At 38.1% G+C, this 27,288-nt stretch overlaps 1 protein-coding gene across 4 annotated transcripts in view; it reads right to left on the bottom strand.

Annotated features, from left to right (window-relative positions):
- Positions 1–27,288, bottom strand: part of THSD4 (thrombospondin type 1 domain containing 4) — a 288,712-nt gene that overhangs the window by 147,707 nt on the left and 113,717 nt on the right. For all 4 annotated transcript variants that reach the window (XM_084532856.1, XM_084532855.1, XM_084532854.1 and 1 more), the window contains one exon: positions 15,701–15,837. In XM_084532856.1, the coding sequence (XP_084388982.1) occupies positions 15,701–15,837 (137 nt within the window). The remainder of the gene's footprint in view (positions 1–15,700; positions 15,838–27,288) is intronic.

Raw genomic sequence — 27,288 nt, 5'->3', positions numbered from 1 at the left:
CACAAGCATTTTGACGACTTCTCTGCTGAGCAGCATATAACGAATGCTCTTATTCAAAGATAACCACATTGTCAGAATCCCAGGAAATTGCATTTTCTCATCATCAGTAACAACACAGTGTATTCCTCTGATTGCACAGAAGTTGTAGCCAAAAAAGGGACTAAAAACGTCAATCACATGTAACAACATCACATTTGTTCTGCTTTATTCAAGTTTTGCCAACAGTGCTGCCATAAACTATTCACTGTGAAAAACCTGTTGTTACAATAATATAAAATGTTTGGGGCCCCAAAATAGGGCACAGACTTGTGCATCAACAAACCCTTTAACAAGTGTTTGAACTCTCCTCGTTAACTTTACGATGCTTGAAATTTTTGTGTATAATCTAGTCACTTCTTTTAATTTTATTCTATTTCTCTCAGCAACCATGGAAGCTGGAAACTTACATGACTTTAAATAAAAACCTATGTTATAGTACATTCATTTGACTCCAGGCTGCAGGACATTAAGAACAGTCAAATACCATGGCACTTGTGAAAAAATTATGAGAACTGTCAATGCTGAGATTCCAGTTTCACTGCATAGCCACAAGAAAGTCTGGCTAATTTCAGGTTCTGTTAAAAATTTGATTTCAAACCAGTTTGATCGAGCTCATTTGGATCTATATGTGCACTATTTTACAATCTCTGTTCTAATCTTATTAAAGTTCAGATACCTCACAGAGTAAGGTGGTACCAGATGACATACAGAATTCTTTCCTATTCTGAGCAATTGAAAGAAGTTCATAAACTTTATAGGAAAACTTAAAGAATGTGAAATTTAAACTGACAGGAGCTTTGCATAGACTCCTGTGAAACTAAATTGTCTTGTAAACATCTTGTAAACGCAAGCTTCTGCATCAAAATTGAAGCTCTGGTCTCAACAAAGAATTATGACTCACAGTTTAGTTCTCCCTGAGAATATGCTCCCACACCTTTGCTCGAGGGCAAAACACAACTTCCTGTAGAGTGGTCAAAGCAGAAAGTACACGAGACACATTCTGTTACAGTGAAGTGCTGCACTTACATTAATCTAGTCCCTATGTACATTTCACTACCATAATGCCTCCCAGATTGTATTTATCCTATAAAACACTGTTCCCATTTTAGAGAGGAAGAGCTGAGGCATTATAAGCATAGTTTGGACAAAGATGCATCATGTAGAGGATGCAGGATGGTGCATTGGAGGGGGGAGAGGGGACAAAAAATAAAAATAAATAAAAATAAAAATAAAAATAAAAATAAAAATAAATAAAAATAAAAATAAAAATAAAAATAAAAATAAAAATAAAAATAAAAATAAAAATAAAAATAAAAATAGGGCTACAGAGTGAAAAAAGAGCTTTCAGTTCTAGTTTGCATGTTCAGCACATGTTGAGGTATCCTCACACAAACTAGCTATAACTAAAGAGGTTAAATGAAATATCCAAGACCAGACAGAGCATCTACAGCAGAACAGCCCTATTTATTTGGCTAGAACAGAGATCTGAAGCCACGCTAGCTCTCTGAGGCAAATGACCACCTACTCTACATATCCTGGCAATTTCAACACTCCGCTAGATGCTGATTAGGCTTCAAGTTTTCTGCTTTTCAAGTGTCTCTTCTTTTATACATACACTACTGCAAATTTAATGCCTGTTTTCCTAAAAGGGTAGTACTTTTTTAATGGCTTTCATTCAACATTTAACACAATAAGACAACACTTCAAGCATAGTTTAAGATAGGACAGCTCCTTGAGTGTCTGGTCTGTGTATGTCTATCTGTATGCGTGTACCTGCATCAAAGAAAAATATGTGCACATAGCAAACTACTGTCTATATATCTTCCTCCCAAGGATTTATTTATTTATGTTGACAAATTGGTCCAAACCAGTGTACCAAAGTTGTAATTTGTGTTTTATTAAAAGTGCCTAAAAACATACTGGACCTTTTCCAGGCTCTGAAGTAATATTATAATATAGTTAAATGAAAACAAAGCCTAAATACTTAATTTCCTGCAGACCAGAAAGATTTCCAAGATTGCCGTTCCAGTTTCCTGATTAAATAATAGATATTTTAGAATATACTGTTACAGTTCTTATTATTTTCAATTTGTTCCCAAGAATTCTCGAAACAAAATTAAGCCTTTACTTACCATTTGGCTCCTCAGTATAAAAAAGCTTAGCTGAGACAGCATTTTGGTGCACTGTCATCACTTTCTAAATGATTTCCTATTTTCATTAAGACCTCTCTTGTACTGGTTCCTGATAGCTTACTATAATTCCTTAGTAGTTTTGCTGTCCCTTCAACAGTCCCTAAATTCTAAAATTTCTGATGATTCAATTGCAGTAAAAATCCTGTCTTATTAATAACTGAATCACTAGTAACAGTAATTAAGATACTGCTAGTATTAACTTGCCATTATCTGGTACACTAACACTGTAAAAGATGAGCAGAGCTTTAGCAACAAACACACTTTCATATGGTATCTTCAGTAAGTCTGTCTTGATGATGAGTTCTGAAACACCTCCAGTCAACTTCATAATTGCTAACAATGCATGATCACAGAGACACTGCCACAAAGCAGCAGTTATTCACCCGCAAACAAACAAAAAGAGCTGATCTCTGCACCACAGACACCACAGGAGACAGTGTTGATTCAAACTGACAGAAAAAGGAAAAAGAAAAAACTCAAGACAACGATGAAATACTAATTCCACTTATTGTTTCCATTATTTTTTTTTGGCACTCACCTCATAAACCCTCAGTTCCCCCCTCTCCCCCATATGTTCATAGAAGAAATCGAATCCAAAATCCAAATCTACCCATGCTACCTCTTCTTGCAAACAGCAATAGCATCTCCACGTTGTTTGCACAATGGCCTCCCCCCTCCTTCATGGCCCCATTAACCATGTGGACATTTCTATCTGCCAAGCTGCAAACAGACCTACCTGCCATCTCTGCCTCCAAGCCAGATGAACCTTGTGCCAATGCGGCGCAGCAGCAGCGTGCCTGCTGGCACAGCAAGCCCTGCCGTGGTGTTCCTGCAGAACACATTCTCCATTTCAGCAGCCTCTCCAGGAAACCTGACCAGTGACACCCAGGACAAGCCTCCCTTCCACAAACCGACACACCGAAATGCGTGCCCTCCTACACGTGGGGTCTCATATGCTGAGAATCACAGAATTTCACAGAATCACAGAATTTCTAGGTTGGAAGGGACCTCAAGATCATCGAGTCCAACCTCTGACCTAACACTAACAATCCCCACTCCCTAAGCTCTACATCTAAACGTCTTTCAAAGACCTCCAGGGATGGTGACTCCACCACTTCCCTGGGCAGCCCGTTCCAATGCCTCACAACCCTTTCAGTAAAGAAGTTCTTCCTAACATCCAACCTAAAACTCCCCTGGCTCAACTTAAGCCCATTCCCCCTTGTCCTGTCACCAGGCACGTGGGAGAACAGGCCAACCCCCACCTCGCTACAGCCTCCCTTGAGGTACCCATAGAGAGCGATAAGGTCGCCCCTGAGCCTCCTCTTCTCCAGGCTGAACAAGCCCAGCTCCCTCAGCCGCTCCTCGTAGGACTTGTTCTCCAGGCCCCTCACCAGCTTCGTCGCCCTTCTCTGCACCCGCTCAAGCACCTCGATGTCCTTCTTGTAGCGAGGGGCCCAAAACTGAACACAGTACTCGAGGTGCGGCCTCACCAGAGCTGAGTACAGGGGGACGATCACCTCCCTAGCCCTGCTGGTCACGCTGTTCCTGATACAAGCCAGGATGCCGTTGGCCTTCTTGGCCACCTGAGCACACTGAAGCCCTTGGGAATCTCAACCCAGTCACTACACTTACAGATAGAAAGTCAAACGGTTTTAAAGCTCTCATCTTTAACATAAAAAACAATCCAGTGAATCAGCAAATTCTAAAACTAAGATCAGTTTTTCTATGGTATCATAATGTAGGAATAATTGCAAAGTTTTGATCCATGTAGTAGAATGAGTATTTAATGCAGTCAGTCCCCTTTTTAATGACTTTCTCTCCACTGCTTACTTGTCCAGGTGTTAAACAGAGCCCTTGCATCTGAGTTACAGAACAGCATTTCTCCTGCAGCCCTGTTTCTTTGCAATAAAAGCTAAATGACTTTGTTTCCTTTGGCTATTTAACCTCAGAAGAGGGGTCTTGCACTAACTACATGATTCTCTTTTACAATCCCTTTCCTGTCTCTTTCAAATGAATTTCAAATGGTTGTTGGGGTTTTCTGTTGTTGTTTTTTTTGTTGTTGTTTTGTTTTGGGGGTGTTTTTTTGTTTTGTTTTGTTTTGTTTTGTGGTTTTTTTTGGAGGGGGGAAGGTGTGGGAAAAGGAAGGGAAGGGAACTGCCATGTTTTGGTCATTCTGATTTAAGGTAATATGAAACAGGTTTGTTTCTCTTGTTTACTTAAAAGGCATTAACCATAAATTTGCAGTTCCTGCATAAGAAACAATCACTTCCATCTCAGCCATTGTACAGAATACACAGTTCATCATTTTGCCTCTTTTGTGAATGCAGCACAAGGTATCTTTCTAGAGGTTATCACAGCTTGTTTTGTTAGAATATATGCACAAAAACTCTGGAAAGAAACTGAGAAAGGGGAGTGGTCTTGAGATCACATTTATTTTGTATTTTTACCTACACCTTAAAATTTTACCTTAGAATTAATTTCTGTATCATGGCAGAAGAATAGTAACTCATAAACAAAACCAATGGTCAAGAGCTCAGACTTGTTTATGAACAACTGCCTGGTGTGTCACTGATTGTTTCTTACTAAATGCTCTCAGATAGCATCCTTTGGTAGTAATATATTATCTCTTAAGAACTCACTCAAAAAGTTGTACATGGTTTTATCTTGTTTCTTTAAAAGCATCTTTGGTGCAGAACATGACTCTACTGTGAGGATTACTAAATGGCATGCCCTGCTGTTTGTGCTGTGAACTCAAAACAATAATGTAGCAAATACTGCCAGCTCTGGGTCTCAAAAAGATGTACTTAAAATTACTAACATATCAAAAACTTCAAGAAGAGAAACCTCAGAACAAGTCAAAACTGAAGGGACTGTTATTAAAAAACAAAACCAAACAAAAATCCTCTATGCTAGACAGCTGAATAAAAGGTCTAAAAGATCGGAAGAGAAAAGAAATGGCTGGCAGGGAATTACCGAGAATGTTTGTTTATTCTTCAGATGCTGGAATTGCCGGTTGCCTTGACATCAGGGACTGATGAAGAGAGTTCTCGATTCAGTGCTAGACACATACAGTCAGTAGCACACAAGAGGGACCATTTGATTATTTCAACCTGGGAAATACTGTCAGATTAACAAACAAACCCATCTTCATTTGTAGCCTGATATATACTGATCTGTTTAATCAGGAAAAAAAAAAAAAAAAAAAAAAAGCCCTACAGTATACAATATTTGTATTTTTAGTCCATTAGCATATCCAGCATTCTTTAAACTTTAGGGGCTTTTTTGAGTTTTGCTATGGATTTTTTTTAAATGTATTGTTTTGAAACTAAGAGAGAAAAGTGTCTCAAATGTAGTAAGATTGCCTGTGTCACTTACTCGGAGATAACAGCCTTTGCTTTCAGGACTCTTACAGTGATACAATTAAGTTCAAAGCTGGTATGTATTTTCTGACACTGTTAGACAGAAGTGTTCTCTGCAGACTAAGAATTACACTTGGTCTTTTTTGAAAGGCATCTCAACCTGCAAAATCATTGTTAAAGAAGTGCAGAAATAACAAATTAAAAGCTCCACACAACTCCTTTACCTCTTTAAGTCTCAAGCTCTTTCAGATAGATTGTTTAAGTAGTACTGACATTTGACAGGAAAAGAAACAGAGACACAAAGTGGGGCAGAAAAATAATCGCAATTTGGATAAGCCATTCTATGGGGTACTTCTGCATATATTTTTCTTCCAAACTGAAGTAAAACAGCCATTTTCCAAACCATGTGGTATGCAGAATATTTAAAAGCCATTTAAAAACATTTTAGAATGTTTTAACATACAGTGATAACATTTTTATCTAGTATTTAGAACTGCAAGCCAATTTTTAATGTTATTGAACTATACTGTACCTTTTCACAAATCTTGTTAGGCTCAAGAAATCAGTGAAATCTTGCTTTAGGGTTTCAAGTACTGAAGCAAAAATATGTTATGTCCACAAATACAATATGCAAATTTTACATGAATTCATTCTCATTAAGTGAAATTTAGTCAGAAATGTCATACCTGCTTAAGGTTACTTCAGAAGGGTTTGTGCTGTATCTACACTGTTCTAACTTAAACTGATCAAGTATAGTTTGTCTCACTGTAACTGGCATAAAAATGAAAAAAGATCAAAACACAACAGCACTAGCACAAACGCTGCATCATATGATCTGAATAAGTACACTGAATGTCATGATAAGCAATGTCTGATCCAGACCACATCTTTATTAGTGAGTGATTTGTAAGGAGACTATAGACTGCGTTACTGCACATCCAGATAGCAGCTTCGCCAAAGAGTCAAGAGCGCTGTCCTTTGAATTATGAGGTCTTTCTTAGGACAAGACGTTGTTAGACAAGGGGAGAAGAAGTGCATCTTATCTGACTTGAATGCTTTGCTACTCACTATTTCCCATCATCTGATTTTGCATCAGTTTTACCTCAGTTCAAAAGTACTAAAGTTATCCTTCACAAACTTTTTATATGCAGTGGTCACACCTGCTGTATATTAGCTATCAGAAGCAACTGAAATCAGGTCATGGCCAAAGATCATAGGACAAAAAAATTTATGGTGTTGTTTTACAAATGAAGGAAGGCAGAAAGACTTTTTGTACAGTGAGGTCAAGAAACTTCAGAGGCTTGCTCACTCTCTCTGTAAAACATTTAACAGAAAACTATGCAAACGAAGGAAAAAAGTGGCAAAGGAGTAATTACATAGCTCCCAGGAACCTGTTTCTTCCATTAACACCTTATTAATGCCAGGCAGGTGCTTCTCAGTGCAATGCTTGGCATTAATAAGTCATTATGAAGAGAAGCAATGAAGAGTTCTATTTCCAGCACCCAAGAGATCACAATGATATATATATATAAAAAAAAAAAAAAAAGGAAGAAAGAAGGAGAGCACTTTCTATATCTGTTATTGTAACTATATTTCACTCCACTTTTATGGTATCTTTTATGGACCGACTACTTTTTCCTGAAAGAAAAAGCCTCCATCAGTGGCTGTGTACAGAAATAACAACAAAACTAAATAAAGATGTGGCAATACTGCTGGTTTTGCGTCACGGAATGCATCCTACCTATTCCTTTAAAGAGGTCTTGAATTCAGAGCAGTATGTCCTTGGCTACTATTGACTGAATCCAAAAAAAATAAGAAAGAAAACAAAAAAGCCCCAAGTATTAACAAACAGATTTAATTTTTAAAAATTTCATTTGATTCTGAAATGTATTTCACCATTTGAATGCTATCAGGCTCCATAACCTAGTACTATGCTTCCATGGAGCATGTTGAATGTGCAGCCCTATCCGGGGCAAAGTCTTGATGGCACTCTGTAGCATTCAACTTCTTAACATGGTGGCTCCCTGGGGGAGAACAACATAAGTAATTCTCTGTTTCAAGGCCCACTTTAGAAGAAAGTCAGATAACTAGAAACACTCCATTAAATTGATCCTCCTCGAATGCAAACAACACTTGACACGAATCTTCAACTGCCCATGTGCTGGTTAGGCTAATTTTAAAGTGCTGAGTGCCAGATGTGCTATTGATGCACAAGGTAATATTTCATTTAATACAGTTCTTCAGGCTGTTTTCAAAGTTTTTGTATCCCAAGACAGAGATTTGCAATGTTACGCTGTGCTGATGAATATAGCTCACTCTTCTGAGCAACCAAGGAAGATAAACAATCAACCAAAAACCTTTTCTGTAATTTGGCAGAAGCACAGGTACAGATATACATGTGCTCTATATACTATTCTACTGTATCAATCCAGATATTAGGTTTTTCCTTAGGTTTTATGGATTATTACAAACTAAACAGAGGAGAATAGAGAAAGGGGATAAGTCTGGCTCCAACTTTAAGAAAGCCCAACAAAAAATAAAATAAATTCAATTCTAGACTCCTTTTCTCAGAGTAAACAATCACCATTCCACAAATCGAGATACCTACCGAAAACAGATTCTTTTCCCTTACAAGAATACCCAGTCGTAGCCTTATGGGACTACTCTATATTCCAACACCTACAAGTTATGAGAACAACCCTAACTTAGAGAAGGAACATAGTTCTCTTCATCCTAATCTGTTACTCCGATCCCACAGTCATTAGGAGTTCCTTACCAAAGCAAGGATGCAGCTGACAATTCTGCCACCTGGACACTGGTGCATATCGGCAGAGTTCTTCCAAATGGGAACTCCCTGACTAACAAAGCTTTTATATGGAGATCTTGCACACTTTGTTATGCTTCCTATAGCCAATTTAAGATACCTTCCTATAAAGTTTGTAAGAATTTCAACATCTTATGCAAATTATTTTTTAAAAGGCAAGTAAAATTTCTATCACCAGTCATTTTGCTACTGAAGTTACTGTGGGTGTTTTTAAAATACTCAGGTATTTTTCAGGAGATAACTGGGAGATAAAAATACTAAAATGCAAGGAAAAATTGAATACAAAAATGCCTTCAGAAGATATCTACAATTCCCACCCAAATCAAGTTTTATGTGAAGTAGTAATACTTTTGTAAAGTGCGCCACTGCGTGGTAACTAACATCTCTGCGAAGCCAATTAATTGCTTTACAGGTAACAAATAACCCTCACTCTTTCTCCAAAATTACAGTAAGTCAGTGCTTCCAACTTTCAAGGAATTGAGAACAACTTCTTGCATCAGAAGTCTCCTAGCTGTGTGCAACATACACACGCAACAGATCTCCACATAAGTAAATTTAGTAAAATATGGTCAAGGCCAAAATTATTAACAGCATTTGTATTGACACTTCACTTTATTTATTAAAACCACCTCAGAATTCCACTTGCATTTTTCTTCAAAAATTAAGTTACTAAACAGGATCATCCCACTTGCTCCAGAAGACTTAAAACAAGCAGAAACATCATCTCAAAGCAAGCAAGCCCACACTTCTGGCTGAATAGCAAGGTGAAGAAACCACATTCAAAGACATTCTCAAACTTAATAACACTGAAAAAATTTAGAGCGAAGACAGAAGTAGCAGATGTATTAAATGTATTAAAACAATCCACTAAAACAAATAACACATACCCAATATACTGAAATATAGCATATGTATATGTACATGTATGGCATATGTATAAACACCTATTGTTTGTGGCACTAAGTGTAAATCCTGTAAAAAAGTGAAACTTGGTAGGATCATCAATGAAAAAAGGCTCCAAAATTCATCAGAATGAACACTGCTCAAATGTGCAATAAAAATTTTATTTTATTTTATTTTATTTTATTTTATTTTATTTTATTTTATTTTATTTTATTTTATTTTATTTTATTTTATTTATTTATTTTTTTAAACGGAAATCATAAAACTGATCAGGACCATTGTTATACTTCCAGTTTTGCAGCAACCAGGCTTTAAGATGGACTTTTGTACAGGCTACTGTTTGTAAAATCTCTTCTGTTATGCTAAAGTGTAACTTGACTGCTAAGATTAAGCACTCTTTCAGTTTTATAAGGCCATTCTATCTAATATTGGTTAGCAATTCAAAAAAGAAAATAATGTATTGAATGCTGTCAATAAACATCTGTGTAACAAATTTTCATTATAACAGGTATGACTGCATTTTATATACTGAGAACTTCTGTAGCTTGTGGTTGCCATAACATTTTAAATCATTAACAAGTGAGAAACACCTTAATTCATATGTGTTTAAGTTTTATTTCTGATGAAGGCACAGCTGTCTTTATCATATTCTTTATTCTGTTTTCCAGCAGTAATTTTTATTAAAGCAATATTTTCTGCCTTTTGTTTCCAAGAAGAAGGTAAACTGAAAATACTACCCAGAAACAACATTTCTGGGGACCAACAGATGTTTTTTTACAGGATATTGTTTCTGGTAATGAAGCAAGTTGTCCAACAGAGGGTGATAGAGACCACAAATTACCTGATTTTAAAAATAAAATAATGTGGCATTAAGGAAAAGCTATATATTACGAACATTTGAATAAGCTTCATTACTTGAGAAACATTTTCAGTTAGCTGTAAATACTGACAGCTTCTCAGAAAAAAATTCTCCTATGCATGACAGTACAAAACCTAAATTAGTTCTCACTACATCCTTCAGCTACATTCATGTTCTCTCAATAGTGTATAATATCTACGATAAATAAAATTATTTTATTTATTTTAAATAGTTTGGTGCTTCCTGACCATGTGGACCAAAAAAAGTCTCAGAGTTCATGGAGACAGGAAACATATTCAAGAATACTCATTTTCTTTGTCAGACTTATTCATTAATAAATCACAGGGAATGCAAGATTTGATATATGGCACAAGGAAAACACAATAATTAATTTTAATACGCATCAATGTATCATGAAATATGTAGTACGTTTAAGAGGAAGAATGAAACACATCTTATATGACATTATTCTACCAACTTTCCTCAAACACAAACATGCTGTTGTACAGTTTCACTAAAGACTTTGTACTGACTTCCTATTCCTGAACGAGAAAATATAATAAAATAAAAAAAAAGAGTGAGTTAATAATTACAGTGTTTCTAAGCAGCATGAAGCTGTAATAGTATACTGTCCTTTAATGTGACCTGTATCTCAATACTCTTTTAAAAACTAACTCAAAAGTTTGAAACAAAAATAAGAGTATGGTTTACACAAATTCTCAACATAACTACTGCATAGTTGAGTGGATGAAATTGGGAATTCAAGTTCTTTACATGTAGAACACACAAGAATTCTCAAGTTACTTCATGAGCTCTAGTTTACTTCATTGTTACACATTAAATGTAATCTGTGCCATCCGTAATGCATCATACACAAAATTGTGGCTGATGATCTTTCCCTATGTATGACTATCATGTTTATAGCAAACTTATATATAAGAAGATACAGCAGTATCTGTAAATTCTTGAAAACTTGGATTTGTAACTTTATAATCATGGTAAATCTCTTGCCTAGGGCAAATGTTTCTAGGGAAACTGTGATCAGTGGGCATCCTCTGTAGATACTGCAAGATGAAATAGAAACTGATCATAAAACTTTTCAAACTGCTTTCTTAGAAATTCATTAACATTTTCTTTTACTTATAGGATGGCACATAATAAAATATTAATAAAAGTAACCTGAAAGAAGTAGTAATGGCTTCCATCTTCTTTAAACTTCACCTGCTTTCCTCAATTAGATCAGAGAAACAATTTTGAGAACTCCCCTTTCCGTAAGTTGTGTAAAAAATCAAAAGCCTAGCAATGGATGTAGCAAGTCCAACTGCTAGTATTCAGGAAGAATTTCAAGAAATATAAATACTGCTGGAAGACAAGTATTAACAGTCAACAGAGACAAAAAAAAAAAAAAAAAAAAGAACTCTTTACTGAGTCCTGAAAGCACAAAGCTTGCTTCTGACCTGTGCTGTAACTTTGATTTAGTTGTGCCCTTGTATAAAGAGGTGAATGGACTACATCCTAGTTTTTTTTTCAAGGGTATTACTCCTGAATATCACAGTTAATTACAATTAAAGAACTTGTCCTGAATTAGTAATGATCGTGGATCACAACACAGTAGCAGTTGCTGTTCCACAACTCCACCGTTCTCTAACAGAAGTCCTGTTAATGCGGACAATGTGAGAAATCTGTGTGCCAGATCTGTACGTTCAATCTTTTTATAGTCTATTGAAAAAATAAACACTTTTTTTTTTTCCTTTCACAGTCCCTGTAAAGAAATTAATTAGTCAATTCCTTGAAGCAAAACAGCCTCGTTCCAATCTGACCTTGACCACTTGCATTCCACTACCACCACAAGGTTGGTACCTTCAGTGCAATGTAGATATGAACCTTAAGAAAATATTTGAGTTACTTTAAAGCATCATATTTGGCATAAATTCTTGATACCTTTCAACTTCACTCAGAAACAGCCTCCTGCAACCAAAGTTTTTGCAGAAGGACAGAACTTAAATTGTATTCTGAAAGTAACCAGACAACATCTGTGCTTTCAAACAGATGTACAGTATTGGTGAAAGCAATACAGTACCAGAGGATTGTTCCTATCTACTTCCTCATTACATGTTAAAGATGAGGTAAGCTTGTCTTACTTGCTACCACATTAAGGAAGCCGAAAACTTTGTTTTCAAAACATGAAAAACATGTTTTTCACAACATAATGTTTGTGTCTGTGGAGAAAGCAATCATGAATAAAAAATATAGACAGTGCTCTATAGCCTATAGAGAGGAAGTCATTTCTGCTGGACAATTAGGAGTCCATTCCCCTCACTTTGGAGCTGGTGACAGGACATTTTGAAGGAACACAAGAAAGACTGAACATGTGATTTTCCTTCCTGATATGAAGGAAAGAGCCACATACATTCTTGCATTCTTGTTCTCCTGTCATACAAACACTTACAGACCCAAGTGATAAATGGAGCTGCTTCACACTGATGTCTTAAGGGTCACTCACCTAAACTGTAACTGCCAATGAAGTGATTAGGACTTAAATAAGTACCAGCAAATGAACAAAACCCATATATGTCTACGGGAGGAGAATAAAAGAAATAGGACAAATACAAAAAATAACAAGCTAGAAGAAATACCAGAGGGAAGAAATGGAGAAACTGTAACACCCTGCCAGTATTTTTCCACTGATAAAAAAGGGGGGGGGGGGGGGGAGGGGGTGAGGGGGAAGCACAGAACCATAGAACAGATTAGGCTATTAGGCTATTCTTGATAACACATTTAACAATTTAAGTATTAAGTATTTAAGCTCATTGTTTTGTAGAATGGTCTCACTAAATATTAAGTGATCATACAGAATCATTGTCCTCTGTACTTTCAGAGACTTGCAAAAGCAGATGCAATGAAGAGATGTTTATGCAAAGGAAGGAAGAAAGAAAATATCCCAAACAGAATCAGAATCTTTCCATAAGCTCACAAAGTCAAAAGAAAAAAAAAAATGTTAAGATTGGGGTTGGATTAGAAATTTTATGAATAGGTTTAAAATACAGCATTTAATCCAACCAAACTATAACTCACTACACAGGCACATACAGAATGTCATGTTCAATTTAGGACAATCTCTTAAAGCTCAACATGCTCGACATAATGTGAGGCTTGTGAATGCACAACTGCTGTGAACTTTCATTACGGATTGAAGGGTGGCTTTTGTTTTTATACCATGGATTTAACTGAGGCTATTAAGCATCTATGAATAGAAGCTCTCATATTTTGCTTAATAAGGCACTTAAGCATACATACTTGAGAATTAAACAATTCTGTTAACCTGTAAATGTTTGCATGAGGTACTTTTTTTTTTTTTTTTTTAGTTCTACAACATTTATGTTTTGACCCGTTAGTGACTGAAGTTCCTCTTCAGATGAAAAATACAAACCTTTCAATATTTTAGCTAAATGTGTCTTCCGAAGCTTGCAAAGTTCCGCTTACTTCTGCACAAGTGCAGTTAATACTACTGTATATGAGAACTTGGTCAACGCTCTCAGCTCTTCCTAGCTTACTCTTTCATTGCACTTAGCCACAGCGAGAGCCACAATAAAGTGGATAAAACATGGAGAACCTTTACCTGCTTTGTCTTGGCTTTCTCACAATAATTTGTTGGTTCTAAGGCACTGAGCACCGATACAGAACAGATTCTGTTTCAACTCTCTAGGTTACACTAATTAACAAAGCATTACTGAGGAACAGTTTACATAGGCACAGAGATTTTGATTTCTAGGTCTATTTTCAACAACATAGGGGGGGAAACGGGACTAAAGCCTAGGGATCCCTAGCCTTAAGACAAGGCTAAGGGAAAATTTCTCTGCTGTTTGTACTTAATGAGAGTGTAACAGATCACACAGAGCAAGATTATTTTCAGAGGTAAGCAGTGCTAGGCTGACAGACTAAGGGAACAAGTTGCAATATGGGGAATTTCAGTCAAATATGAGGAAAAAGATTCCACCACGATAATGCTCTAACACTGGACCAGGTTCAAAACAGCCTGGAAAAGGCCATGACAGCTATCTCATACAGATGGCCCTGTTCTGAGTAGAGTGATGAACTACATGACCTCCACAGGCCCCTTCCAACCTGAATTGTTTGATGATTATAGGAATCCAAGATACATGTTCACAGTAAGCATTTATAGCGTATGGTTTGTTTATATGCAGCTTTACGAAGTAGCATTCCATACATGCAATGCCTGATTTTCAAAACTCAGAACACTATTTCCCAGTAGGTTGCCAAACACACAGCCTTTCCTTGCTAAGCCAGACCTCCAACACAAATGTATTAGTATACACTTTTTCATTTGCACAGTACTTGGAAAACAGCTGGTACACTAAATCTATTTTTCAGTTTTCCAAGTCATGGATCAGAGCAGTAATTAAGAAAAAATCCTGGCCCTTTCAGATCTGGTTTGAAATCAGGGGAGACTTTAAAGAATGATCAGCTTCAGAAAGATCCATCATCTGCAAAGGAAAGTCAAAGCTATGGCTTTGCATGCACTGCTGAGAACAGAAACATACACAGCATTGTCCAAATGTGTTCAAGAGGAATGTAGACGTGCCTAAGAAAAGGCTGCAGTCATAAGACACTTCTTCTGGCAAACCAACTATTTAAGCTGAACTTGACCTTTCACAATTTGTGAGTCACATCTGACCCACTTCTGCTTCTTTTGCCAATGTACATGGAAAACATCATCCAAGCATCAAATGCCATTTACTGGCAATTTATGTCATACATATTTTCACTAATCTTACTTCACCAAAAATTACAAATAAACCTTTTTTCAAAGACCATAACATTGTCTTTAAGATTGCTACCATCCTACAGAAAAAGAACAGTGTATTTATTCATTACAAAGGGAAGACAGACAGCAGGCTGCAAAAAGTCAATGCAGTAGCTCCTTCTGAACTCTTGAAAGTTTGTCATTCACTTCATTATATTCTAAGAGAACATCACTACTGAGTAAATGGACAGCCAGTAAGACTTGAGTCTCAAAAATGGCAAACACTGGCCAAACAGAAAACTAACTACAGCTAAAATACCATCAAAATAATTTGGTTATTCAGTTACCTGTTTATTTTACAGACTCAAAAAAATACCTCCACGCTGAAGTTTAATAAAAGGAAGATATATTTCTCTCTTATTTATGTTTCCAATGTTTTCATTTTGATTCCTTCATAGAATCTCTTCTAAAAGAGCTAAAGCTAAACATACAGAAAAGCTCACCAAAAATCATCTTAATTGTGGCCAGAACACCTTCTGAATCAAGACTTTCAGGATTCCATAGCTTGCTCTCAAGTAGACAGAAAAAAATAGTATGGAAATGAAACCTGTAATAATAGAAGTTAGCATTTCTGAAATCTGCTAAAGCCTAAGAAAGAAGTTGAAGACATCATTCCACAGGTGAAGTATCAACCTATTATAGACATTAAGAATGGCACAGACAGTCAACAGGCCAATTCGCTAAAGAGAGTAGCCTTACCTTGCACTGCCCTGCCACGCAGATTGAAGTCCCATTTTGGTCACAGGGTGTCCCATCTATCACTTTTTCAGCTTGTCTCACGTAGAATCGGTAGCCTATGGCACGGCAATTCAGCTCACACTTCTGACTTCCCTTCACTGGAGAAAAAGAAAAAAAAACAACTGTTAGAAAGTCCACAGCATCATTTTTTTTTTTAAAAAAGAAAAGCATATACATACTGCAGTTTGTAAGAATGCAACGTGAATCACTGGATCAAATGAATGCTGAACAAGAAAGCAACTCCATGATAAGCATTTAAATATACTTCATGAAAATTCAACCTGTAGCTCAGCTTTCAATGACAGATATTTTCCTAGATGACCAAGAGTATCTTTAGTTTTAGAAAAATCTTTCCAACTTTGTTCTTCTCGCAATATAGTGATTATGACACATTATGGTATTTCGTAAAACCTAGATGTTAGCAAAATTACACTGTAATCAGAAAGATATGCCTCAAATTAGGCTCATGTTACTTACTAACTGGTTAGATTACCTCAAACAAATATACTAATATTTAGTATTAAGAAATGTTTAAAATAACCTAGATGCAAATTTAAAAAAAAAAAATCTGAATCCTTTTCTCTTCATTTTTAAAATTTGCATTTTTGTGACTATTCCTTAGTTCAAGACAAAATTAAAAGATGAAAAATACTATGAGATTAAAATAGATGAAACACATCATTGTTCAAAAGCTCATCCCAAATAAAACCTCAAGAACCAGCACATCTAAGTGATCTCTGTTGATATGCAAGAGCCAGAAGGAAATCAAGACCATTGAACTCTGGGTGAGCAGAACACAAAAGATGAGAAACTGTCATCACTGTCCATGAAAATCTATTATTTAAAGAGATCAGTCCAACACACCATGTACCTTATGCTATCAAGTTTGTTGGTATATGCATAGTCATTCTATTTAAATTTATCTGTCATGTTAAAGTTGCATATAATTAATTACCCGTATTTGCCAACTGAAACAACAATACCTTCAGGTTCTTTCCAACTAGTCATAGTGGCTGTGAGGTACAAAAAAATTATTTTGACAACAACAATTTCCTTGCTGCCATAATCAAAGAACAAAAATTCCACTGACTTCACAAAGCTTCAACTCATACGCTACAGCATAACCAAAATTCACTGTAATTTCATCTGTCAAAGAGAAATGCTATATACCTTAGTTAGCCAACAGGTAATATGCCCAAGATGTTCTGCTTGACTCACAGTATATTTCTGTATCTTCATCTAAAGCATAACAATCAACCAAAATATATACATGCAGTAATTTCACATACATATTTAACACCTATCTTCTGTAAAAGGAACAAACTTTCAGCTCAACTTTAGTTATCCCCTATGTGAATCATAGGACTAGCGCAGCAGACCGATTTTGAAATTTCAGCTGTGTGATGAGAAACATACTAAACTTTAATTGTGGCTCATGTACGTCATCAACTGTGTCTCACAATCTTTTGTTAAAATCCACAAAAACCTCTATTATTTTGAAGTCAGGTCAATGGCTTGTTTGCCTGCTTTCCTTTTTGTGAATGGTATGCACACTATGCTCAAGTAGGTCATTTTTCCACTGGCTACTTCGTTAACACAGGTTCACTATCTTATCATTCCAAGCACATCATTTAATTCTTAAATAAAATAAAATTAAAAAGTGAGATATTTCCTGCAGTCCAGTTCCCAAGTATAACAGGCAGTTATTATGATAAACTGGGTGTTATTCTTATCAGCTCAGATGCTCCTCACACAATCACTTTCAGAATTCTCAAATGAATGTAATCCAACTTCAGTGATCCATTACAATTGAAATCAACTTGTCCTTTTCTGTCACTGAAAGTGTCCTATTTTTACAACCTGTAGCATTAGCTATCAATCAGCATCCATGCAGCATACATTTTCTTATCTTTTCATTCCCTGAAACCAAGTCAAACTACCATTTAGGGTTTCTCATATGTCCATATTTTCAATGCTATTTCCCTGTAGTTCAAGTATCCTGAAGAGTCACATTACTGTCCTCTTCCTCCTCCTAATGTCTCTCATTTGGTTTTGATCCTTTAAAATATTTATTATTTAAATTATCAGTTTGCCTGCTAGACTCTGACAGAAGTGTTATGCTACTTAGAAAGCTGAGTAAGTTAACTGTTGAACCATGTAATTTTTCCCTGACTTTCTTTTTTACTTTTCTTTTCCTTTTTTTTTTTTTTTTTTTGATAATTTGATATGTTAGAGTACTACACTGATAATTTAGCATATTACCAATGATGCTCAGGCTGATTTTACTTGCTCTGTAAAGTGAGATGCTTATCTCTTAACTTTTGTCTTTCAGTCTTTTAATTAGGAACTGTTCCAGCTCAAACAAAATATATTAGAAGAGCCACTGGCTTTGAACAGGCAAATTAAATAAAAAAAATAAAAATCAATCTTAAACAAAGGGTTAGAGACTCATCCTCTACTACCTTGGCCTTCAGAACTCAGATTCTCTGGATGAGAAAAGCCAAGGCACTGCCTCAGTCAGCCATGTATCAGTTACTAATACACTTCGACATGATGTTCCCAGATTTCAAAGATCTACAAAATCTGTGAATGTCTAAGAGAGCTCAAGTGTATGGCTCCTACTGAATGAGAGGCATTTTGTATAAGAACGGTGTATTTGTGATGCATGAATTGCAATAGAGCTAACATATTTTAGAACTCGCTTTGTAAAACAAGACACCAAACTAGTAAAAAAATACTCCATTGCCAATAACCTTCCATGTATCTTGACACCCTCTCCTACCCAGTATTTTGCCACAGCTCTTGTGTTTTTAATTCCATGTCAAACTGCACTATTGGCTTGGCAACTGGACATTGAATGTCAATTAAACAATGAGCTGTGAAGCGATTGATTCCACACAAGCAATGTATTTTAGTACTATGTCATATGATCCCAGACTTTACAAAAGCAGCTATCTGACCTCAGGGAATAGACTAAGGCTATGAGCTGAAGACCTGCCAAGCCAGCTGGCAGCAAGATGCACTTCCACTCAAAACGGGCTCTTTTTGAAAGTGTGACACAGTTAGTGAGATAGCTTGCTATACAGGTAGTGTTTCACATGTCCTCCTAACTTCTGGTCTTTGCTTTTCATTCTCAGGCCTACCTGAACACAACCAAGTCTTTGTGGAAAGTCTCACTTTATCCATTTAAACTACTTTATTAAATAGTGAACTTTGGTGAAATGTAACGCTACTGCAAAAGGTCTGCCAGAAATATTCATTATTAACTTAAATGAAAGAGAATAGTACTTCAGTAAACAATCCTGGTAACACATAATATCTGGGTTTCTTTTTACAGACTGAGAACATAATCTAAACTGAAAAACTCCCTACATTTCTAACAATGTTCTTGCCAAACTAGCCTTGAGTACTTCAGGGCTATCCTGGGCATGTCTCAGCTGGCAGACCTGGGAGCCCTTCTCATGTCTTGTGTCAAGAGTTACCTTCCACCTTTCTGCACAAGGAACAGAGAGAGGCAAGGCAAGCAAGCAAAAACAGGACTGCAGCATGGTTCTTCCACCTCGCGATTCTGTGGTAATGGTACTGAGACCCCAAGACTAATTACAAACTGTACTTCTTTTGCATTACCAAGATGATATTGCAGTAAAAACTTTCCACCATAAATTCTTTCACTTTTTCTACCAGGACATAGAAACCCTGTACATAGGCACCAGTTTAGAAATTATTAACCTTCCACACTTCCGTATTGGAAATCTGCCATAGCAGCAGTAAGGTCTTTAAGTGCATAAATTACCTGCTTTGCAATTAATTTGTCATATTCACTGATGCACTAAAATACACACAGAACTTTTTAAGACTGTATGTACTAACAAGTATGTGTAACTTAGAGAAACGCAGATTTCTGAAATCCTATCCACCAGACCCTCACACAGAAATACATGGAAATTATAATGAACGCAAGAATAGATGAGTTTGGGCAGCCCAACAGGAACCTGCGGTTGCTTTTACTCTGAGGGTATTTTGATTGATCAAAACAAAGTCACAATTAAACATCAACACATTTCATTTCCCCTGAACACTGTCGAAACGCAATCTTCGGTGTGTGGGTCTGAGAAGAAAACTTCAGCTGCGCGCCCCACCCGAGCACCTTCCCAGGGGAGCAGGCAGGACCGCGGGTCACCGTCACCACACCACCAGCGGGGCCTGGGGAGCCGTTCCAGGCCAAGGCCCCATGGCTGCCGTTGGGGCGTCAATACCAGCGCATGTGGAAACAAAACCAAGCCAAGCCTGCTCCCTCCCTGGGCTGCCAGGCCCACGCTCACACAGCGACCCCAGCCCTTTTTACCCCCACCAGGGTGCCACCACACAGGGCAGGCGGGGCCGCTGTGGAGATGGGCCAGGGCCCGAGCCCAGGCCTGCCCCTGGTGCTTACGCCATGCTGAGGCATACCCTGAAAGAGCATGGCTTGCAGCACAGAGGCCCCACAGTCCCCAAATTAAAATCCTCTTCCCTCAGCAATCGTCAAGGTTGACACAGCCCTTAGAGAGTAGCTGAGGTGTTTGGAGTTACTGCTTGTATCTGTTGCCATTACATCCTCTGGAGAACTGAAACCAACTCGGGCAGCTTCCCCATCAGCCTCCCCCTGCTAAGGCCTTCCTCCGTCCTTCTGCTCTCCTGTCTGGGCACAGAGGAGCCAGGAGGAATTCCTCTCCCCGAAAGGAGCAGCTCCACACCACCAGCATGTGCAGAGGGTGCTTTTGGACTTCACACCAACTACGCCCTTCCTGCAGCTTCCTCCTCCAATGTTTTCTGCCCTGGTCACCAGCTTGTTGCCCAAGGACATGCTCAATAATTGGTGACAGGGAGGAAAATGGACACCAAGGCGGCCAGGCTGGTGGTGGAGCAGCTCAGCAGCAAGCTTGAAGAGATAAGGAGAGAGCTGAACAGGCAGCTTGCCAATGCAAGGAATTTCAATCTAATGATATTCTTAGGAAAAAATGTTACAAGCAAGAGCATTCCAACTCTAATACATTTGCTAAATAATGTATTCAGATGTTCAAAGGGAAATTAAAAATAGCCAAGGAAAAAAATAATGTGCTAATCAAATCAAAATGCAACCGATCAGTAAACTAATCAAATAATCTATCATTGTGCACAACTGCACACTGATTACCCTTATGAAACAGTAAGTTTCTCCTTTCTATTCCAGCTCCTGAAAGTGCAAACTGCTTGGAACGTGCACCGTGTCCCACTGCACGCACATTGAATCTACCGCCACAGACAACGCTAGCTGTAGGTGCAAGCAGAGTAAATAAATGATAGAACAAAAACTGTCACGTTCCACATACTGCGAGGTAGGGACTGGAACGTACAAACTCTCACTGATGGTTCCTCAGTCCAAATCCTAATTTAATGTGAGACCCAGACTCCCTGTTGTTATCTATGTGGCAGTACTAGTTACCGAATGCTTTTACCATTTGTCAGTTTTTGTAAGTTTGCCTGAAGATCTAAAAATAGTTACTAATAAGCTCTGCAAGTTAAGAAACATGTCTTGAGGGTGCCCACAGAGAAGTGGCATGCACACTCTTGGCAAGCAAATGTCACATTCACACTAATATTACATTATGGGATTAAGCAAATTTAAATTAGGCTTCATTTTGTGTGCACACTGCCTTGTAAAGTCAACTTCAGTGCTTTTCCATTACTGAGCCAAGATGCACTCATCCAGGAGGTGTCAGAAGTGATTGTTCCAGGAACAAGTTGTCTCTGCACAGCTCCATTATTTTCAGAGAGGCTCGCCACAGGCTGCAATCAGTGCTTACAATACAAGTTATGAATCTGCTTTACAGGAAGTGTAATGGGGCACAGCTGACAATGGAAAAGACTCTTAAGAGATTTGCTCATGTCTGTCCACATAACATTGATTTTAAGTAAAGTCTATCAACACTGAGGGAAGGGAGTTCAGCTCCAGATCTGCAGGCTGAGCTTCAGACTTAACGACAGACACCCTTGGTTATCCCACAGCAGCCTGCAGGGCAGAGAGGGAAGGAATAAGAGAAGGAGCCTGGCAAGTCTCTGGCTTCTGCATCCACTGTACTTGTTAGTAAAGTTAGTAAAGCTAACTGACAGCTACATTGCAGACTTTGAGTGGTACACCATGCCAGGCAGATGTAAACATGACAGTTCCGTACTAAAAAGCATCTGTTAGTGACTACCTGCAGAGCTCAGAATGGGTGAAAAGTGTTGCTGTTGTACTAAATGCAGACAACTTTATTTATGCCACTTCCCATACAAAACAGGAGGAAAATGTTTAGGCTTAGTTAGCAGTAATGAACATTACCGCCAGTTTTGCAATTTAATGACTGAAGTTCTGTCAGGTCAATGACCTGAACCTGAATGTGAACCAAGGCGGTTTTCCATTGACTGACAGTTACAAGCTTTTGGAAGTGGCCTGAAAGAATAATGTTTTGTTTTGTTTTACCGCACAGTTACCTGTTGCCAAATTTCTAACTAACAATACACATATGTATTCTAAGAACTACTTATCGCATAACTATATTTGCTTTTTTCAACAGAAAGACTGCTGTAGAGTGATCTCCTTTACTTCAGTCTCTTTTGATACTTTCTCCTTATTAGGTCTGCAAACATCTTTTGACAATAACCTGAAAGAGTTGTGTTTATTTTTTACTTTGTCCCTTTCAGTTTTGTTAACTGTTAGTTCTGTTATAAACTTTTACTACTCTGGCTCATTTTTAATTTTTTTTTCCATTTTTTTTCCCAAAAATAATTTTCCATTTTTCATTCCAGTAGACTTTTTTTTACTTCCATGTCTCCTTTCCTCATATAATAAAGTTGTTTATTATTTCATCTGGTCTCAATAACTCAATATACATTTAAAATATGTTGTATCAGATTTTAAATATTAAGACAAAAACACATATATTCACACTTCTAAAGAGACTGCAAGTACATTTTAATGAATCTGAATCCAAACAAGGAAGGTATCATTTACAAAAACTCTTCATCTTTACCTGGATACCAGAGTTTGTTCTACTCCCAAGTCTGGTAAGTCCTATATTAAATAGTCATGAGGAACTTTGGGACTTCCACTGTATAGAAGGCATCATCCTTAATTCAAAGCACAGTAACCTGTGCGCCACTGAGCTATGTGAAGAATGTTACTGGGCTCAATGAGGCAAGCAGGAAACTCCTTTATGGCACAGAGAAGCACAGAGAGCTCAGGTAGGGTGACAGCCTCTGAGCTGCAGCACCTTTGCAGCTGTTTCAGGACCTCTGTGTTCAGGCATATGTGGGCTGACGAGCTGAGACCCTGCAATACCTCGTTAGGCAAAGCAGCTCCTTTCCAGTGCACGCAGCTCGCTGGGCTCTGCAATGCAGGGCCGGCCGGGCCAGCTGTGCTCTGTTGAGAATTTACAGCTATGTGAAATACCGGGCTGGGGACAGGTTCTGGCTGCTAAGCTCATTGCTAAAATGAGAACTGAAAACGGGCCATAGCATAACTCACTAAATGTAGCAGGAGTCTATCCATTAACTCCCATGAAGTTGGGCTGGAGCCCAAACAACCTATCCTAAAGATTATGGGACCAATGACTTCATTATTTTGATTATTTAATAAAGTCAATTTTACCATGAGAACATATTCTTCACCACCTATTACATGTTAGTTGCATACGTGATCTGTGAAAGGTCTTTTATTTTAGTAGCTAGCCAAAATATAGAATCATGGAATAGTTTGGGTTGGAAAAGGCCTTAAAGATCATGTAATTCCAATCCCCCTGCCATGGGCAAGGACACCTCCCACAAGCCCAGGCTGCCCAAAGCCCCATCCAGCCTGGCCTTGGGCACTGCCAGGGATGGGGCAGCCACAGCTTCTCTGGGCAGCCTAGGCCAGTGCCTCACCACCCTCTGAAGGAAGAATTTATTCCTAATGTCTGATCTAAATCTCCCCTCTTTCAGTTTAAAACCACTCCCCCCGTCCTAAGCTGTTTGATGAAGAGTCCCTCCCCAGCTTTCCTGCAGCCCCCTTTAGGTACTAAAGGGTACTATAAAGTCTCCCTGGAGTCTTCTCTTCTCCAGGCTAAACAACCCCATGTCCCTCAGCCTGTCTTCAGAGGAGAAAAATCTTAAATGCCTTTGTAACTAAATCACCAAGGTACATGAAAGAAAGTTTTATTTACAGTATTATTTGAAGTAGATAGTGTTACATACTGGATCCTAAAATAGTAAGATGTACAACAGATATTTTGGTTTAAATACACATTCTAAAAATACTATATTTGGCCAAGCTTTCTGATCAATAAATGTTCTATATTATGCATACCATCCTTGTTTTAACTCTCTTTTGCAATGTAATTCCAGAAGCCTACATAACTGAAGGAACTCAAGCATCTTGCTAGCTTTTCCATGCCTCTTGCCTCTCCTTCCATCTGTATGAGATTTTACAGGTCAGGCATCGCTAGCTAGTTCCTTCTCAGTTCTTTCAGCAACTGGATGGTTGTACCTTTTAGGAGCTAGACTAGAAGTTCCCTTGGGACTATTTGTATCATTTGCTACATTCAGATGCCTCTCCCTTCTTTCTCTGGATTAGGTTATGTTAGATCAGCAGATGCAAGCACCAGATTTAATTGGGAACTGAAAAGGAGGAAAAAACATACTACAGAGTAGCTTCAGCAAAGATTTTTGTTCAGTGAGGAGAAATATTTCTGAAAGGCTCTGATTTTCCACAATCTTTTACTCATATTTAGTGTTTATGGCAATAAGCAGCTTGCAAATATTATCATTTATTCCAGTTTTTCTGGTTTCTCCATTCCTCCCAAACCCCTTTGTCATTAAAGAACCATTAGTGATACCTTATGGATTTGCTGCCCTCCATTAAAAATAGCCAGAAAGTTGATCATTATTCCCCAATGAAATTAAAAGGATCCAACCGGAAATAAGTCATTCATAAATGCACGCACACGCGAGTCTCTCTTGACCAGCTGGACATCTGGAAATCAGGAAAAGGTATAAATTCAATGTGCCTTTATGAAAGGTTTTTTGGTTCTGCCTAAACATTTGTCTTAGTGTAGTATGAATGTTGTACCTGGGTCCCCCTGTACAAGGAGAGGAATTGAGGTACATGGGAAGCTGCGATGTTTAATAAAAGCTGCAGAAATACCCACCATGAGCTTTGTCATGTCTGCCGTCTTGATTTACTTTTAAAAGAGGAAGCAATCCAAGCAGCTTACCAACCCACACAGCTGTTGCTTTTTCTCTTTTCTACAATATGTAGAACTAGTGATAACTCATGCAAGGAGGGGTTTTGCACAGTAACAGCAGTGGAACTGCTCTATAACATACCTATCAGGCATTTGTACCATGAAGGGCAGGGGACTGTTATCGGAACACGAGCTCTTCTGCTCCAGTTACAACTTTTATAAACATTAGGGAAATTGTACAAACATCATTACTGAGCCAGAAAGAAGTAAAGCACCTAAAACCAACCGTGTCTGCCTCAAATCACTGCATACTGCAAGGTGGCCAGTCTTTCCCAGATGAGGCTATTTCTATGTCCTCACATCACTGTCAAATTCCACTTAAGGGCTTCAGGCAGCTACAACACAATTCACAAGACCTTGTCTTTGTCATTTGTTTGATACCAACCATGGTCTCCAATCAGTGTTCAAAACAGAGTTTTGCATTTCAAGTTTAGATCAGTATACCCACATTTGTCTACCAAAACCATAAGATTTTTGCTTTTAAATCTGAACTGTATTTGTCAAGGTGCTACCAGCCCCAGTTCAGCAAAGCACTCAATGGGGTGGTTTGTGTGAGTACCTGAGCAGCAAGTGCTGCTGGCTTCAGTACAACTGCCACAAGTTACATGGCCACCAGTGGCTCAGGGCCAGTAGCCCTTCAAATGACATGACCAGGCACTGTCCTTTCTTCTACAGACATCAGCTTTTACTGTGTTGCATTTGGAACTCTTTTCTAAATCAAAAATAATAATAATTAATAATAATAAAAAAAAAATCCCCCAAATGACTGTTCTCACATCAGGCTTTCGTGTTAGGCAGCCAAAATGCAATTTGTCAGCCATTGAAGAATTTGGCCACTGGATGTCTCCACTGCTCCATGCAAACGGAGATTAAAGTGCTCCTCTGGCAGAGAAAAGCGGGCATTTGTCTGTATTTACAAGCCACCGCTGACACTTTGCATGCAGTGCTCAGCAGCCACGCAGACTGGCGCTCTCTGGCCTTCAGAGCAGCCAGAGGATGACAGTTTCACAGGGAATTCACTCCTGGTGAAGCTCTGAATAACAGCTCCCGATGTGTAAAATCAAACTTACGGAAAAGTCGGGTAAGTAGAAGAAATACAGACAGCAGATGCTTAAACTCAAAACGTTTGTTTCCCTTTGTATCCAGAAATAGCTAATATTGTATCAGTAACACCCTCATAAATAAGGTGGTGGCCCATGGCATGGGTGCCTCTAAAAGGCAGTGATAAAATTTCCAAAAAGTTTTTCTCTTTTGCTGGCATAACATGCCATCCATATAAAGCTGATTAAAACAACCATTTAATAATTGTACGGCCTGACATACCGCAGAAACTGCAGAAGATAGACTATGAGGATTTCATGGAAGATATCTTCTCTTGCAGAGACATGATACAGAATTCATTAAAAACAGAGTGAAAATATTTAGAGAGCATACAAGCAACGCCCAAACTAAGGTCAGAGATAGAAATTAAAACCAACCAAACACACTAACTAATGCACTAATCTAAACAATCTCTGTTATCCACACAGGTTTTTGGTTTTGTGTTTGTTTTAAATTCTGGCACTAATCAGAGAAGAAAACCTGCAACAGGCAGTGCGGTTTCTCATCTGGGAAATCCCGTAAGGAGCTCTATCCCAAGAAGGGCTGACCACTTCCTGAGGGAGGCTGAGTATCAGTCCCAGCTGCAGAGAGTCTGGGATTTTCTAAAAGGTGCTTGATACTGCTTTCTGTTGATCTTTACAATTTGAAAGAACTGAATATTTCTATTTGATTCCATTAGAATCTTACTGGCCTCTGAAATCTCAGCTTCCATCCAGATCTTCATTTTGAAATAAAATTCTCTACCAACACATGAGCAGCCCCCAAATATCTGCAAAGTAAAATCATGTTAAATTGTTCTCAGAAGTCAGTAGTATGGCAGTACTAGTACATACACCTCCAAAGCCTGTCTTCAGACTTTCCAGAGTTCTTGACCATTTTTATTAAAATCAATTCTACTAAGTACGGTCTTCACGTCACACCTCAGAATAATAAGTGCAAAAGGTAGGTGGGTAGCAAGGAGATTCAAGTTTAGGCTTGTGGAGCCCCCAGCAACATTCCAGACAAAAGCTTTCAGCCATCTCTTACGGGAATATATTTGTGCTCACAAAGTGAAATGACTTAGAAGTCTGAGTCTCTGGATTACACCGATCACCAGTGTGTAACGTGGTGAAAATCTAAGTATGTGTATAAGTATGGATATGCTGAGCTTATTTTTACTTACATACAGGT

This window comes from Aythya ferina, assembly GCF_964211825.1.
Source record: "Aythya ferina genome assembly, chromosome: 11".
Classification (NCBI taxonomy): Eukaryota; Metazoa; Chordata; class Aves; order Anseriformes; family Anatidae; genus Aythya; species Aythya ferina.
The sequence above is the reverse complement of the archived record's forward strand: the minus strand, read 5'-3'. Positions and strand labels throughout refer to the sequence as shown.